The 16270-nt window shown below is 32.7% G+C and overlaps 2 protein-coding genes across 2 annotated transcripts; one reads left to right on the forward strand and one right to left on the reverse strand.

Annotated features, from left to right (window-relative positions):
- Positions 1-5550: 5550 nt before the first annotated feature.
- LOC132550620 (major facilitator superfamily domain-containing protein 3-like) lies at positions 5551-9133 on the reverse strand. Its single transcript, XM_060214712.1, has 5 exons — positions 9058-9133; positions 7565-8388; positions 7283-7430; positions 6204-6316; positions 5551-5994 (listed from the first exon to the last, which is right to left on the reverse strand). The coding sequence occupies exons 2-5, from the start codon at positions 8268-8270 to the stop codon at positions 5684-5686; spliced, it is 1278 nt and encodes a 425-aa protein (XP_060070695.1). The 5' UTR covers positions 8271-8388; positions 9058-9133; the 3' UTR covers positions 5551-5683.
- A 3267-nt stretch (positions 9134-12400) lies between these two features.
- LOC132550636 (uncharacterized) lies at positions 12401-15196 on the forward strand. Its single transcript, XM_060214726.1, has 6 exons — positions 12401-12467; positions 13254-13357; positions 13646-13704; positions 14259-14368; positions 14925-14983; positions 15134-15196. Exons 1-6 carry the CDS (start codon positions 12401-12403, stop codon positions 15194-15196), a joined length of 462 nt encoding a protein of 153 aa, XP_060070709.1.
- The last annotated feature ends 1074 nt before the right edge of the window (positions 15197-16270 follow it).

The raw sequence follows: 16270 nt of genomic DNA on the forward strand, positions 1-16270 counted from the left end.
AACACAACATAACTTACAGGTTATGTTTGATATCAGTCTCACATACATATATATTATGTGTTATACTTCCACAGCAATTTCCCTCACATACAAGTTGTCTTCTTGATGTTGTAGAAAAGAAAAACTAGACATCAGTATATTTTTATTCAGTTGGAATGTGTCAACATGTTGATTTTGTATCGACCAATATATTGATAGCCTTTTGTTTGACCATGTGATTTTTAGACTGTGATAATTTCTCGACAGTTTTCTGTCACCATTGTTATATTTTATATACAGAAATTATATTTGATATTTATTAGTGTCATTGTGATCTGTGCTAATGATTTGTACATGAATCTCTGAAACATTAGAGATCTGGACTTTGATTTACTTTACTGAATTTTTAGCCAAGATAATGAATGCTGGTACCTGAACATATCATTAAGATAAAATCACATAGAAGAATGAATTATTTAAATCCTAGTACAGGTATTTAGAAATACTCAGAGTAGGTGCAGCAGGAAGTGGTCAAATCCCAGTATGTGTATGTAGATATACTCAGAGTAGGTATAACAGGAAGTGATCAAATCCCAGTATGTGTACGTAGATATACTCGGAGTAGGTATAACAGGAAGTGGTCAAATCCAAGTATGTGTATGTAGATATACTTCAAGAAGGTATAACAGGAAGTGGTCAAATTCCAGTACATGTATGTAGATATTTCCTGAGGAGGTATGACAGAAAGTAGAGAAATCCCAGTACATGGATTTAGATATTCTCAGAGGAGGTACAAGAGAAAGTGGTGAAGCTCCAGTACAGGTACTTAGGTATACTTGGAGCTGGTACACCAGGTAATGTGTAAGTAGTGAAATCCCTCTGTGTTATTTTATATCTTCTACCTTTTCTTTCTGGCTGCTCTGATAATAGGTACACATATCCTTGGATAGTGATCACTTCATTAATAGAGTCAACAATTTTTTTATGGATATTTAGTCCAGTGATTTTCTTGAATATTCCTGCGGGGTTGTCTTTATTAATACCCATATATAATTTTGACGAAAATTTAAAAAAAAATTGTGTTCTGTATTAAATATCCATTCTCATATGTTATGTGCATAAAATGAAATACAATACACAGAACAGGTTTGATTATGTCATCTTAATTATAGCCATAGATTTTTGATAAAACTGATTGTTCATTTATGTCATCACAGAATAGACTTTATGGTAATGACAAAAGCATTATTTACAGAATAATCACATCAATTAATGTTTATAATGGTATCAAAATTTTCACAGAGAAAATTTACATCAGTTTGGTACATTTAATTTTTCAAATATGTTGCAAAATAATCTAAAATTTAATTTAGAGATATGCATTTTAAATATGCTGTTTTGTTAGCGTATTGAGTTCAGCATTAAGAAATAACGAATATAAACCTTCTTTATGATCTTTCAATAAAATAACTATGACATAGATTTAAGTTTTCTATGTAGATGGTATGTTTTTTAGTCCACGACACTGAAATCACTTTAGCTTTACCCTTCACTGTTTTGGTTGTTTGATCATCTTTTTACCATTGGTGTTTATTGCAGGGTTGTGATCAATATTTGTGTCTCTATGAGTCCCTGTGTTATCGTACAGGGAAAATTTAGACAGATGAAAAAGATATACATGTGTGTATGTGCTTGAAGGTTTGTTATTTATTTGCAGTATTTACTTTAAACAAATAATTTAATATTTAAATTAAATGAGTATTTTAAATTTTCAGACACATTAAAAAATTCATACTTTCACCAATTATAAATCAATTTAAAAGTATTCTGCAATGGGTGTTTTTTGTCTTGATGTTTCAACTTAATTATGTAAATATTTTAAACAGAATTCATGAAACAGACAATATTGATTCTGTTTTAATAATTTTTCTTTTTAAAATTTTATAAATGCCTCAATATTTGGGAAAGTTAGAATCCCCAAGAATTACAGTGATCTCATTTTATTTAAACCTGTCTTGTGCAGGCTATTTCATCTATGCATCTATTTCTTACAGAAATGGTTAGAGAGATACATGTGGAATTGGCTGGAAGTGATACAAATATTGATTTTTGCAACAATGTTTCTTAATGTCCTAATAGGATTTTGTAAAGCTCATGGAGCAATTTTTTTTCTTGATTATATTTTTATGATGTTGTGAATATATGAATGTTTTTAAATTCAGTTTTGTATGAAGGAATATATATATATATATATATACTTTTTTTTAATTTACATTATGTACTTTTAATATCTTATTTTGCATCTACATATGTAATTGTTTAAACGACATTCACTTATATGTGAACCTTTTATTGTGGAAGATAGGAGGTGTGGAGGCCTAACATCCCAATGCACTGTCATCACTTTATACAAAGTTCAAATACAACAAATACCTTGGATGAGTTGGTGATTGTGACAGGATTCCAAAGTCATGACAACGAGTGCTGTTACATAGAGACCTGTCAAAAATCATTATACTAATTTGCAGGGAAAGGGCATTCATATCTTACAAACTGATTTTAGTTTTTGAAAGAAAAATAAAAACTGATGTGTAGAAGTCAACAAGGAATTAATGTCAGAAATTGAATTAGTAAATTATAAATTCTGGTGTAATTTGATAGATAAACAACTACTACAGTGTATAAATTATGAAGTGACAATCATATACATATGTGTTGTTACAAATTGCTAAGCAACAGCAGTTTACAGAAATATTGAAATATAGGTCTCTTAGCACCTTGACTGGAACAAATACATGTGACAAGGTAGGAACATTAATCTTTCTACATTAGTGTTAATTGATAGGTTTCCCAACATTCTAACTGGAACAAGTACATGACACAGGGTCATTTTAGAAAATCGTACAGCATTTTATATCTCAAGAGGTGTAATTCAGACCAATGGAATATAAGATCATACAGTGATAATTTGTTTTATAACCTTATGTAATAACACTGAAGTTTAAATAATATACATGATGGTGGGACATTGAAGATGACAGATGATGAGGTGATGACTTTGATGTCATCATTTTTATTGTTTTTACATGTTTTGTTGAGAGAAAATTCATTTTCTATATTTCATAAGAAATGTAGATTATGTGAAATTCTTTGTTTACTTGCCTGTCCAATGTTTATATTATTGACGAAATCAAAATACAATGCACCTATGCATATGTTAGATAAGAAATGAACAATGGTGTTAGTCTGTGAAGTTTGTGCAACAAGGTAGTAACCAATATCAATTGTAATCTTTTGATTTTTCTTTCACATAGTCAAATTTTCACTGCTATTTATTCTTACTTCACATACTTGTAATTTTCATTGTATAACTTACCTGTGAATTTCACTTGTAAAACTTACAAGTAAATCTTGCCTGTATAACTTTCAGGTAAACCTTATCTGTATAACTTACAAGTAAATGTTACCTGTATAACTTTCAGGTAAACCTTATCTGTATAACTTACAAGTAAATCTTGCCTGTATAACTTTCAGGCCTGTATAACTTTCAGGTAAACCTTATCTGTATAACTTAAAAGTAAATGTTACCTGTATAACTTTCAGGTAAACCTTATCTGTATAACTTACAAGTAAATCTTGCCTGTATAACTTTCAGGTAAACCTTATCTGTATAACTTACCATACTATTAAATCTTTCCTGTATAACATACTCTTAAACTTTTCCTTTATAACTTACAAGTAAATCTTACCTGTGTTACTTACTAGTAAACTTTACCTGTATAACTTTCAGGTAAACCTTATCTGTATAACTTACAAGTAAATCTTACGTGTGTATCTCCCAAGTAAAACCTGTAAATCTTACTATAGAAAACTTTACCTGAATAACTTACTTATAAATCTAACTTGTATAACTTACCCATGAATTTCACTTGTAAAACTTATCTGTATAACTTACAAGTAAATTTTACCTGTATAACTTACCATACTAGTAAATCTTTCCTGTATAAATTCCTTGTAAATGTTTCCTTTACAACTTTCTAATAAACCTTACTTGTAAAACTTCCTTGTAAATCTTTCCTGTATAACTTGTTAACTTTTCTAGTTTAACTTGGTAGTAAACTTTTCCTGTATAACTTGCTAGCAAATCTTACCTGTATAAGTTACTTGTATGTCTAGTTACATATGAGGATCCTGGTAATTCTGGGAGTATTTACTGTTTTGTGATAGTGTTGTCCCTTATTAAGATCAATCTCCACAATATTTTGAAACATTTTTATCGTGAAATGAGCTATTGTTGTCAACTGAACCACAGTGTAGTTTCTAAATACCAGAGATTCAAGAATAAAGATTTTTGAACACACTACTTGGAGGGGTTAGGTTTTAGGTGATAAGTAACGGGAAAGCTTGGTGGTTGAAAATTCAGGTAAAAACTAATCTCTTAGAAATAAAAGGTTTCTACCAAGCTCTCAATCATTGTAACAGAGAGATTAAGAATATGTTGGAAAACTAAATATGAATTATTTAGATTCCTGAAATCATGACAGATTACTTGTAGTTTTTAATTAAGCATATTACTGACATTTAAATCAGAACACAGACTTATCAATTTGTCACAGCTTTTATGTTGTATTTAATCAATTTATCAAAGTTGATGTATATTTGATAAAAAACATTAATCTGAAAAAAAGTATTAGTCTGTACTTCATGACTATCTTTTACAGATGAAAGCTTCTATATTAAGGCACTGTCTCATTTAATGTCTCATCACGTATTGAGGGATTTCTTCTAATTTTCAAGTTTTTTTTATTACTTTTGGGTTTCGTATTATACTGGAATCACTCTCTGTCTGTCAGTGTGTCTGTCTGTTGTCTGCAAATATTGTCTGGTGAACGTCGCCTAAACTGGAACACCAGTTCCAATAAATTTTCATGCCTAAACTGGTACAACAATTCCAATGAATTTTCATGCCTAAACTGGTACAACAATTCCAATGAATTTTCATGCCTAAACTGGTACAACAATTCCAATGAATTTTCATGCCTAAACTGGTACAACAATTCCAATGAATTTTCATGCCTAAACTGGTACAACAATTCCTATAAAAAGCCGTATTGATGTTAATAATGCTGAATAGGTCAATATATTTTTTGAATTTTTGAAAGTTGGCAATTTTTCTGTTTCCCATTCAATTGAAATCTAATTGGACAAAAAATAAATAAAACCTTTCATGCAAGCATTGTAGATTTTAATGCAACCCTGAAAAATATTAAACACAACATACTGCAAGAGAAGGATCTCTTTAGCTTGATTGGTTGAGTGTATTAATTCAGAAGTCCTGAGTTTGATCCCTGACGAAGGCATTGGAAATAAACAATTACCGCTGTTACAAATATATAAACTTTCTTCTACTATTTCAACTTTTCAAATTAAATGCACCTAAGGTGTTTAAATATGAACTGTTAGGTAGTCTGTTAACCCCTCCATATATATGTACTACCATTTGTTAATGTTTGTTGTTGACATATTACAATGAAGAGTTGTATGTAAAGTTTCAATAAATTATGTTATGAATTTAATATTTGTCTTTATTTGCGACATCAAAAAAAGAAAATACTATTGGAAGAGAAGGAAGTCACCTCCAGCTCACCAACTTCCATAGTATTAATTTTGAAATCAACTAAAAATGAGCTGTATGATGAATATGTTAATTATTTTTATTTGTATTTGCTTTCTCTTCCAAACTTGGTGGACAGTATCTGAACAATGGTAGTAGAAATGCAGTGAGTGCTATAAATATTAAATACACATATCTGTATCCTAAAACATCTGTCATAGGTCCAGTCACCACAGAGAAGGTCAGCTTTCCTAGAACCTCCAGTGTAGCCAGCACAGTGTAGTGTGTTGCCTGGATCTGAGAGGGCGCTAGCTGTGAGCACTGCATCATCATAGTAAAGGTTGCTGTGGTTACCGTACCACTAATGAGTAACATAGTGAGCATACTCAAGACGGATATCACTGAAAATAATTCACAAAATGTTATTGTAAAATTATGAACCACAAATTGAAATAATAGAAACACTTTCTGAGCAATGTTAAGTATGATAAATTATTTCTTGAGAGACATTTATTGGTTTGGCAGTTTTATATATCAATACAAATCATTAAATTAGTTTCTTACAGAAGCACAGCTGAAATTACATAGAATATAAAGAGTATTTACTTACCATAACACAGTGATACATATTCTTCAGACCAGAAACATACTACAAGGATCTGAGAGGTAAGTGGAAATAACCGCAACATACATGACACTTTGAGGAGGTCCACTGTGCTCCAGCTGAGGAATTAATGATGCTTGTATAAACATAATCATCTTAATGCAATTAAACACACAATGTATGAAAATCAAATTCATAACATGGTGAGTACACAAAAATTGGACCGACTGTCATGAAGCCAAACTACACTTCTATTGTGATATCAAACTATGGTGACATCAATCTGCAAAGGTATTGTGATGTCTTTATAGTGATGTCAAAGTATTGTGATATTTGGATGTCACACTAGAGTGACACCAAACCATGTTTCTATCATGATGTCAAACTATTGTGACACCAAACCACACTGACACCAAGCCATGCCTATATTCTGATGTCACATTTAAGTGCCACCACAGCTGTTTTGTGATGTCACACTATAGGGACACCAAGCCACACCTCTGAAGTGACCAAACGACACCAACACTTGTACTGGCACATGATCATGATCATCCAGTGGTTATGAAGTTAGAATAAGTGATAAAATTATCTATCATGAAATAGAAAGTTTGAAAACTTTGGTTTTTAATGCCCCAATATACACAACTTTCAATATAAATCTGTGTAATTAGTATGCTAATTGGTCACATCTTTTTTAGTGACAGCCCAATGAACTTTACATAGCATAAGTTTTTATTTTAAATGTGACCCACTTTTATTCATTATACAAAGTGTTTCTTAATAGATATCACTCAGCTGAAGGTATGTTTTAATGTTATCTTATCATAATTACCGAGTGGAAGTTTTCTCAGAAATTTTCTGAATCATATGAATTTGTCAAATGATGAGTATATTGGGGCTTTAACAATCAGAGGTGACCATCGTAAGGAATTGAAATACTTGCCTCCCCAGAAAACCTTGCCAAGGCTTCCTCACATGAAAATACACTGTACAACAGGATTTCTTGGTTTTATAACATATCTAAGATATGTAATACAATGTAGTTGACTGCACTACAGTACCTGACAGGATACCTATATATTTACCTGAGATGTGATATCAGCCATCCTCCAAGAAATGAACCAAAAATAGACACCAGTTGTCCAACAATTCCTGTCCAGAATCCAATTTTTGACATTGGCAGATCTTTGTCTACCAAATACAGTGGGACCATACTAATTGCTCCTTGTTCCCCTGTAACATAAAGTTGTAAAATTAAACAACCTTTCAAGTGTGTAGTGGAACCATGCTGATGGCTCCTTGTTCATTCACCTGTAACACAAAGTCATTCTATTGAAAGAATACAGAATATAATGAAACCTACTTACCAAGTTTATATAGAAGCACAAAAACAATAATCCATTTAGTCCCAGTTGATCTGTATACGTCTACTAGATGTCTGAAAAACCATCCATACTGATCATCTTCATTATCTGTTCGTTTGGAGCTTTGTTCACTTTTTCCAGTATCTTCCTGGTGTGTCCGTTCTGTATGTGGTATGCCAATTGTCACAAAAAATGTTGATAGGGAATAAACACCAACTAAAACAAAAAAGAGTAATGACCAGGGCAGGTGATCACTTAACCAGGTCAGGACACCTCCACTGACCAATGTGCCCACCTTATAGCCAACTACTTGAGCGATGTTTCCGTACGCCAGCTCAGATGATGACAGCATATGTATAGCTATTCCATCCACAGCAATGTCCTGAGTGGAGGTTAAAAGATTGAAAAGGAAGAGTACACAACCCAATGGAATGATGAGTTCAGGTGGAGAAAACGCTCCAACTATGCAAGTCAGTGCTAACCCTGACATACTCCACATGAGCCAATCCCTTTTGGTGCCATAACGGTCAACATATGGGGCCCACAATGCTTTACACATCCAGGGTAACAGCAGTAACTTGAAGAGGCTGATGTCAGTCAAACTCATACCATGTGACCTGAAGTATACAGGCAGAAATTTAGCCTGTAGTCCATATGGCAAGCCTTGTAGAAAGTACAGCACAGCAAGGAGCAGGATATTCCTCATCATTTATTTTTTTCAGCCAATAACACTGGAGGAATTGGATGACAATTATTTTGTTGTAATGTTTCCGTAGTGATTAGGTTATAATCATCACTTGAGTCTTGTCTGTACTGTACTAGTAGAACTAAAAAGATATGGAAACAAAGAATAAAAGTATAATTGTCATTTTGGGTGGATATCAGTATCTCAAACTCAAAACTCGAAATAGTCTATATATCAGACAACAAAAATGAAAATTAATGCTCGCATGATATTTATAATACAACCCCACATGTTGGCAATAGTCCTGCTTTTGCTACTCAAATGCAGGATCCTTTTTAAATAGAAACAGAAAAAGTTCTTTTATACATACATAACAAAAAGAACATGTTACTTTTGACATGGCCTAATGACCAATGCAACAAACATTTTAACACAAAATGTGGATAATTAAGTTGTCTCGCTTTTAGTAAAAATCACAAACAGTATCTAGTGTGGCTAAAAACATAACACAGGCAAATTCATGCTCACCTTTGACATTTACACTAAATGCTACCACTGGCTATACTCTATTCTATGGAAAACAAAGTCAATGAAAAAGTGACATTTTTATACAAAGTTGGATAACAGAAATGAACATTTCCCATACACTAATTTGAGTCGTGTTAAAAAATATGACGCCCTGTTTTGTTGCAGATGTATTAAGGATCTTCATGTGTTTCTATTTCAAAAGATCGTGCATTTGAATAACCAACTTTTTACTCAAAGCGGTAAGTATATATGCGAGGTTGTGCCCACCCTGTGCAACACTTACCTCTGACGTCTATATATTTCTCTGTCTGTTCTGTCTCGTTGATAACCTAATAGAATCATTGGAAAAGTTTTACTATGTTAGGATAAAAGAACAAGTTTGATACACGTGTACTTTAAAATGCATATCAGTACATGTATTTTTATCTCTGACTAGTATAGAAATTTATTTCTACTTTCGTTTTAACAGGAAGCATTATTGGGGCTTTTTTATTATGTGTCCAAAGCGATATTTTTTCTACTACATTTTGGTTAGTATTTTTGAGGAACAAACAAATACCAAAGTGGTATTTATTTTTAAGTAATTTCAATAATTCTTAGAATACCGGGCACGATCTAGTTATAAAATACACGAACAAGATCGACGAAGGATACTTAATCAAACCGTTTTGACAGGAATAAATGAGAGCAGTCCTAACTTGAAAAAGCATGATGAAATTATAATGTAATTCTATAAGAAGCGCAAACAAGGTATCTAAACTTGTTTTGAATGATAAAAATAAAAGAAATAATTGTTTGTCCCAAGAGGTAAGTTAATGATTCAATTCAATGGATTAACAAAAAAGATAATACCATACAATTCAGATACCGTGTTTTCTCTTAGTTTGTCCTTAGTATCGCGTAAACTTCCGGTAAGACTGAAGTGGAAAGTGAGATTTTATCGATGTAAGTCACTTTCCTTTGATTTATTATTTTTATTGTAGAATAACTCCAATTGTTATGTAAACAACCAATGTGAAAACATGTTAATTGTAAATGAAAGCGATTGATTCACTTTTAATAAGCTTGGTAACGTTTTGGTATGATAAGCCGATCCATTGTTAGCACATACAATTATCAAATTTGATATGTAGATTCCCCTTGGTGCCTTGATGAAGTGGTTGTCTTTCAGTTTTCAGATAGATCAGATAAAAAAAAACAAAATGTTCAATGTCAATGGTTGGATTTTGGAGAAAAATTATCGTTATTTCTTGAGGAATATTAGATGGAAAACCAAAATGGATAAAAGGGATCCATGTTGGATTTCGACAATGAATGGTTGTTTTCGCTAATTCTTGGGAAGTACTTGATGGACCTGCCTCAAAATTCATATGTAGTTTTCCTTTATATGTAATTTTTATCACCTCTTAATTTTGAAACTGACTATGACAATGAAACTATAAAGTTTGCAATCACTATTTCTTGAGAAGTATATAGAGAATACATGGTCAGTGTCTTTAAATATAAGCTGTATTTTGGCAAGGGTGAAGAAAGCCAAAATGCAGCTTATATTTTAAGATACTGACCAAGTATTTTATTAATTCTGCAACATTGATTGCAAATCAGACAATCAGAACTCCAACAGTTTTTGTTGTTCATTCTTTGCTTACCTGGCATTGACGTTACGTTGAATTTTGCTTGATGACGCACGCCAAAATGATTGCTCCGCGCAGAAATATAGTTTCAAACTCCAACGAATATGACAGCAATTTTATTAATTGACTTAAACAACCTTGTTCTTTACAACATATAAAATCGCTTATTTCAACATTTGGTTTTATTGTTAGAAATAATATTCGAGTAATTTCAGAAAGTATTTCAAGCAAATTAAAATACAGCTGTCACAACCGAATACGGCAAAAATATATGTGTTAGGTGTATTCAAACAATGTCAGCACAAGTTCCGGGATAAATAGGCCTACTGGGTGGATCTTAATCAAATTTACATGTTTTGGGACTGATCAAAAGTACTTGATTGGATTATTCTCAAATTTAATATGTAGGTTCTTGGTTGTTCCTTATTTTGCAATATGCTTTGCTTGGTGACTGGTTAGAATTCAACAGGTGGACTTCATACATTTTGAAAATTTAGATTTTATCACTATTTTCAAAAGTTTGAGAAGAATCGTTTTAAAATGTCATATATTGGTTTTCTTTAGTTTTCATTCCATGAAACCAAATATGTGACACATGGTCTCCTTGGATTTTGACAAATTGAAATTTGGTATTTCTTAACAAGATCATTCTGAAATAACCAATGTTGATTTCCATTATGTAATGATGTAACTGTATGATTAATTAACCTATCAATTAATTAAGTGATTAAGAGCACAAAAGGAGAAAGAAGAGAAATGTAGCTAAAAGATCCAACTTACATAGAACAATTAAGATCACATAACCATGGGTGCCAAGGTCCCTCTCAGATCTCATGTATACACATATGGCTGATCTTAAACAAAATGTTCTCACAGTTGAAACACATCTTACCAGATTAAAACAAGAAAATGGTAAACAAAAAACAAAGCAAAAACAAAATAAAATAAAAGTAAATAATAATAGTAATAATCTACACAACACAGATACCTTTTTTGACATTTCATTTCTTATACATGGAGTAAAAACCTATTTAATGTGTATACAGCTTGATACACTCTCAATGTCTGAAATAACAATTAGGTTGAATTGATAATTACTACTTATCTAGAAAAAATATGCTAAAATATTACTTATTCAGTGAGTAATGTACAGTTTTAGTTATGGTAATTAAAATGAAATTTAAATACATCTGTTGATGAACTTGAAATATACTAAGGATAAGATATGGCACCAGTATGTTAGATATACATGCAGTTGTAACTTTTTAATACAGAGTTTTACTTGAAAAAACTGCCCCTTGTACCCAACACTGCCCCTTTTTATGCTCCAGAAAATATTGTTATGGTCGGAAATAATCAGTGTTTTTATCAAAAGAAATAGATATACATGTACTATACAGTGAAAAACACAACAAAAATACTGGTTCGGTAAATAAATTTTTATATCTAATATACCTATGTAGTTTCAGATATAACTGGTGTAATTAAATATCTTTTTTGACATTGACTTGACTGAAACATGTATTTGTTATGTAACCCTACTAAATACTAGCCGCAATATACCACTCGCCTATAGAGAACTCTTTAAATCAATCGGTTGAGCATTAGACAAGTTAGCAAGAAGTCCCAAATTTGAATCTTAGTGGAGGCATTACAATAGTTAATGACCTCTGTTACATTGGCACCCTTAGGGATTCAGGAATAGTACTTAGTATTGTCCCAAAGACATCACTGTAGCCCATGAAAACCCACCAATTAGTTGTTTCTTGAAGGGGGAGTATGCTCGTTCAGTTGAGCATCAGACTTTGAATAAGCCAGAAGTTCCAGGTTTGAATCCCAATGGAGACATTGAAGTAGATAAGGACCTCTGTTGCAGTTTTTACAGTGTAATTTTGTCTTGTGTAGTGTACATTAGTTGTTTGAGATTTGTTTGGATGTGAATTAATGTCTTATATTGGTTATCAGGATACAGCAGTAGGATGTGATAAAAGCATGAGTACCAAATTGCTCTCAGTCGGTGATGGACAGATGGAGAAGAAAAGTCACCATACTGAGCGAGGTAGTCAACATCTTAAAACATCACTAAAATATATTAACCCAGAGAAATGTATTGATTGAAATAAACAAACAGGGCATAATTTGTTTTTTGTTGACAAAATGGTTAAGTAGAACATTGCCCGGCACTCACAATAGAATCAACACGAAAAGATGGATGTTTCTGATGAATCAAAGGGCATATAACTCTTCACTAAAGTATAATTAAAACTTTACAGTCATTATGGCTATTGATGCTTGTATCAATGATTAATGTACGAATAAGTAATCAAATAAAGTCAATGGAGAAATTAATAATATTGTAAATGATCTATTGCAGTAAGTAAATGTTATATCATGTAAGGAATTAAGTATTATTTTAGGTAAATGTTATGCAAAATTATGTATTGTTTTATGTAAAAGTTATATTAGGAATTATGTATTGTTTTATGTGAATGGTATGCTAGAAATCATGTATTGTTTTAAGTAAATGTTTAGCTAGGCATTATGTATTGTATTATGTAAACGTTATGCTAGAAATTATGTATTGTTTTAAGTAAATGTTAAGCTAGGCATTATGTATTGTTTTATGTTAATGTTATGCTAGAAATTATGTATTGTTTTAAGTAAATGTTAAGCTAGGCATTATGTATTGTTTTAAGTTAATGTTATTTTAGAAATTATGTATTGTTTTATGTAAATGTTAAGCTAGACATTATGTATTGTTTTATGTAAATGTTAAGCTAGACATTATGTATTGTATTATATTAATGTTATGTTAGAAATCATGTTTTGTTTTATGTTGTAACAGCTGTCATTACCCAGGAGATGATTGATGACTTTCCTGTAAATTACAAAGGACTGTACACATTGAAGTATAAAAAGAAGAAAGAACAAAAAGGATCGACTATAGAGGTTTGCCAATTTTTTCTCAGTCATGTATATTCTATCAAACTATAACAATACTGACACTGTCAGTGTAATAATGGATACAGAGGAAAACCATGTACACACAGTTCTTCCATTGTTTCCTCAGAAATTCTTGTTTTGTTTTGAGTGTCCTTCCTTACACTTGATCTGCTGAGGTTGAATATATTTCATGTAATTAAAGCTTTACATTATTATAGGTATTTGTTATTTGACTTGTGTTTGATGTTTTAAGTGATGATGTATATGTGTAACATTTTACTTTTTTATCAATAGGATATTGAAAAGAAGTTTGCCGACTATGGTAAAGTTACAGAGGTTGACGGAGATGACTGGTAAATGGTTTTGTGTATTTACTCATATGTTATCAAAGAACCTTAAAAGAATGATCAAATTTTTTCAGTTTTGGTTTCAAGGAAATGTTTGATATACATGGAAAATTACCATGCTTCCTCTCATTTGTGAATTGAGGAAATATGAAGGATTGCTATTGAATATACATGGTTAAAAAAATTGTATGTATCATAAAATAAAATGTATGAATAATCATACACTTTTCAATTTTCATGTGTGACAGAATATTGAAAATCAATGCTGTATACCAGAATATTTTTCACTCCCATTTAATTTTGGTCCTTTTCATTCATAAAAAGGGAGAGTAAGTTTGAGATTGGACCGAAATTTTGTTATTCTTATATAACCCTTTTATACAATTTCCAGAGGACAAAATGAACATAAGGCAAATTTGTGTATAATGGTACATGGGTGTTTACAGTAATAATATCATTATGTGGTGCATCATGCAAATATTAAACGTGTTTAGTAAGTCAAACTTTATTTATATAGTATGGTAAAATAGTTGTCAACATTCTGGTAATTGTTATTCTAGGTGGATCTATGTACGGTTTTCAGTGAAGGATCATGCTGTTGCAGTACTCAAGGCATTTGGAGAAGAGCTCAGTCTTAAGATTGTATATGATCGCCATCATTACAAGGATGGTAATAATTAATTTAGCTGATTTAGCTGTATTATCATCAGAAATCCTTATCACTATAAATGAATCATACCAAAAAAAACTGTGCACGAAATAGGGTGCATCGAGGTCAATGTTATACACGGACCTTCATAAAAGGGATCTGATAAATATTTACATTAGTTACCAGTGTAACAGGCAGTCCTGCTGCTCCATTCCCCCCCCCCCCCCCAGCTGAAAGTCTGCCCATGAAAACATAAGGTAGCCACTTCTCTTCCTGGGGAATACATTGGATACCTTACTTATCCACTAGTTTCCTCCCCTAGGGAAGAATCCTGTACCTGATTCATCATATTAGTCTTTAATCAGATGATTCCTTCCTTCTATGATGTGTGAGGCAATTCAATTATTATTTTGCATAAGATCTCAAAATAGTAGGTCATATAAGCAATTAGGAGTATATAGAAAATTGGAAATTTTGGTCATCATATCCAGATATGTGATAAAAATATTTGTACCTGTGATAGTCATGTGGTTATGCAAACATTATTCTCACACTAATCTTACAATATATTCTACAGGACAACATCAAAGACTTGTGGAAGTTTACATAGGAAATCTTCCTCCTATTGTGAAAGAGGTATGTTAATTTGATAAATAACCACCAAGCCATTAACAATTTTTATACTATGTGATTTGAAACATTGCCTAATTCAGAATATTATACATATACATGTACTAACATGATAAGTTATGAAACGTGGTGATGTTGTTAATTTCAATTTGTCAGGGTAAGAATATCAATGCCAGATACACATGGCGGTTTGTGTTTCCCTGGAGGCTGGGAAACTGACCAATCTGTACTGTCGTAGTTGTGTACTTTGGCGGGACACTTACCCTAATTGCTCTGGATGGCATGCAATAAATCATTTGTATGTTATCTAGTGAGGTAGCCCTGACATGAAGGCTTTCTACAATGGGCTCAAGGAAGTTTGGGGACCCCAGAAAAAAGGACCTGTACAACTGAAGTCAGCGGACGGGCTGGAAACAATCTCAGACAACAAAGAAGTTCTGGCTAGATGGAGTGAACACTTCCAGAAGCTCTTAAATGTTCCCGGAGAGATTCAGACTGAAGCCCTTGACAACATACAGCAGCGGACCACCAAACACTACCTTGATGAGACTCCATCCATGAACGAGGTGACAAAAGCTATTGCTGGATTGAAAGATGGCAGAGCCCCCGGTGAAGATGGAATACCCGCGGAAGTATGGAAACATGGAGGTACCAAATTAGTGGACAGGCTGCACCAGCTGATATGCAGTGCATGGGATGAAGGCACAGTTCCAAAAGCCTGGAAGGATGCAAGTATTGTAACCATCTACAAGAAAGGAGACAGGTCAGATTGCGGAAACTATCGAGGAATCTCTCTGTTGTCCATTGCTGGCAAAGTCTTCGCTAGGATCCTTCTGAACAGACTCTCCAAGCATGTCACTCCAGAAATAGTTCCCGAGTCACAGTGTGGTTTCAGGCCCAATAGGAGCACCATCGACATGATCTTCAGCCTCCGACAGTTACAAGAAAAGTGTATCGAGCAGGACCAGCCACTGTACGTTGTATTTGTAGACTTCACTAAAGCCTTTGATACAGTTGGAAGAACAGGTCTGTGGCAGCTGCTGAGGATGTATGGATGCCCTGATAAGTTCACATCCATGATTGAGTCGCTGCACACAGGGATGAAGGCCAAAGTCAGCGATGGAGTGGAAACATCCGATGCTTTTGAAGTTACAAGTGGAGTCAAACAAGGCTGTGTACTAGCACCTACTCTCTTCTCCATATTCCTATCAGCGATGCTGGATGAAGCTTTCAGAGACTTGACAGATGGTGTCTACATCCAGTCAAGGCAAGATGCAGACCTCTTTAAGGTCA

This window comes from Ylistrum balloti, unplaced genomic scaffold (genome assembly GCF_031769215.1).
Source record: "Ylistrum balloti isolate Yb309-2 unplaced genomic scaffold, AGI_CSIRO_Ybal_v1 Utg370136, whole genome shotgun sequence".
Classification (NCBI taxonomy): Eukaryota; Metazoa; Mollusca; class Bivalvia; order Pectinida; family Pectinidae; genus Ylistrum; species Ylistrum balloti.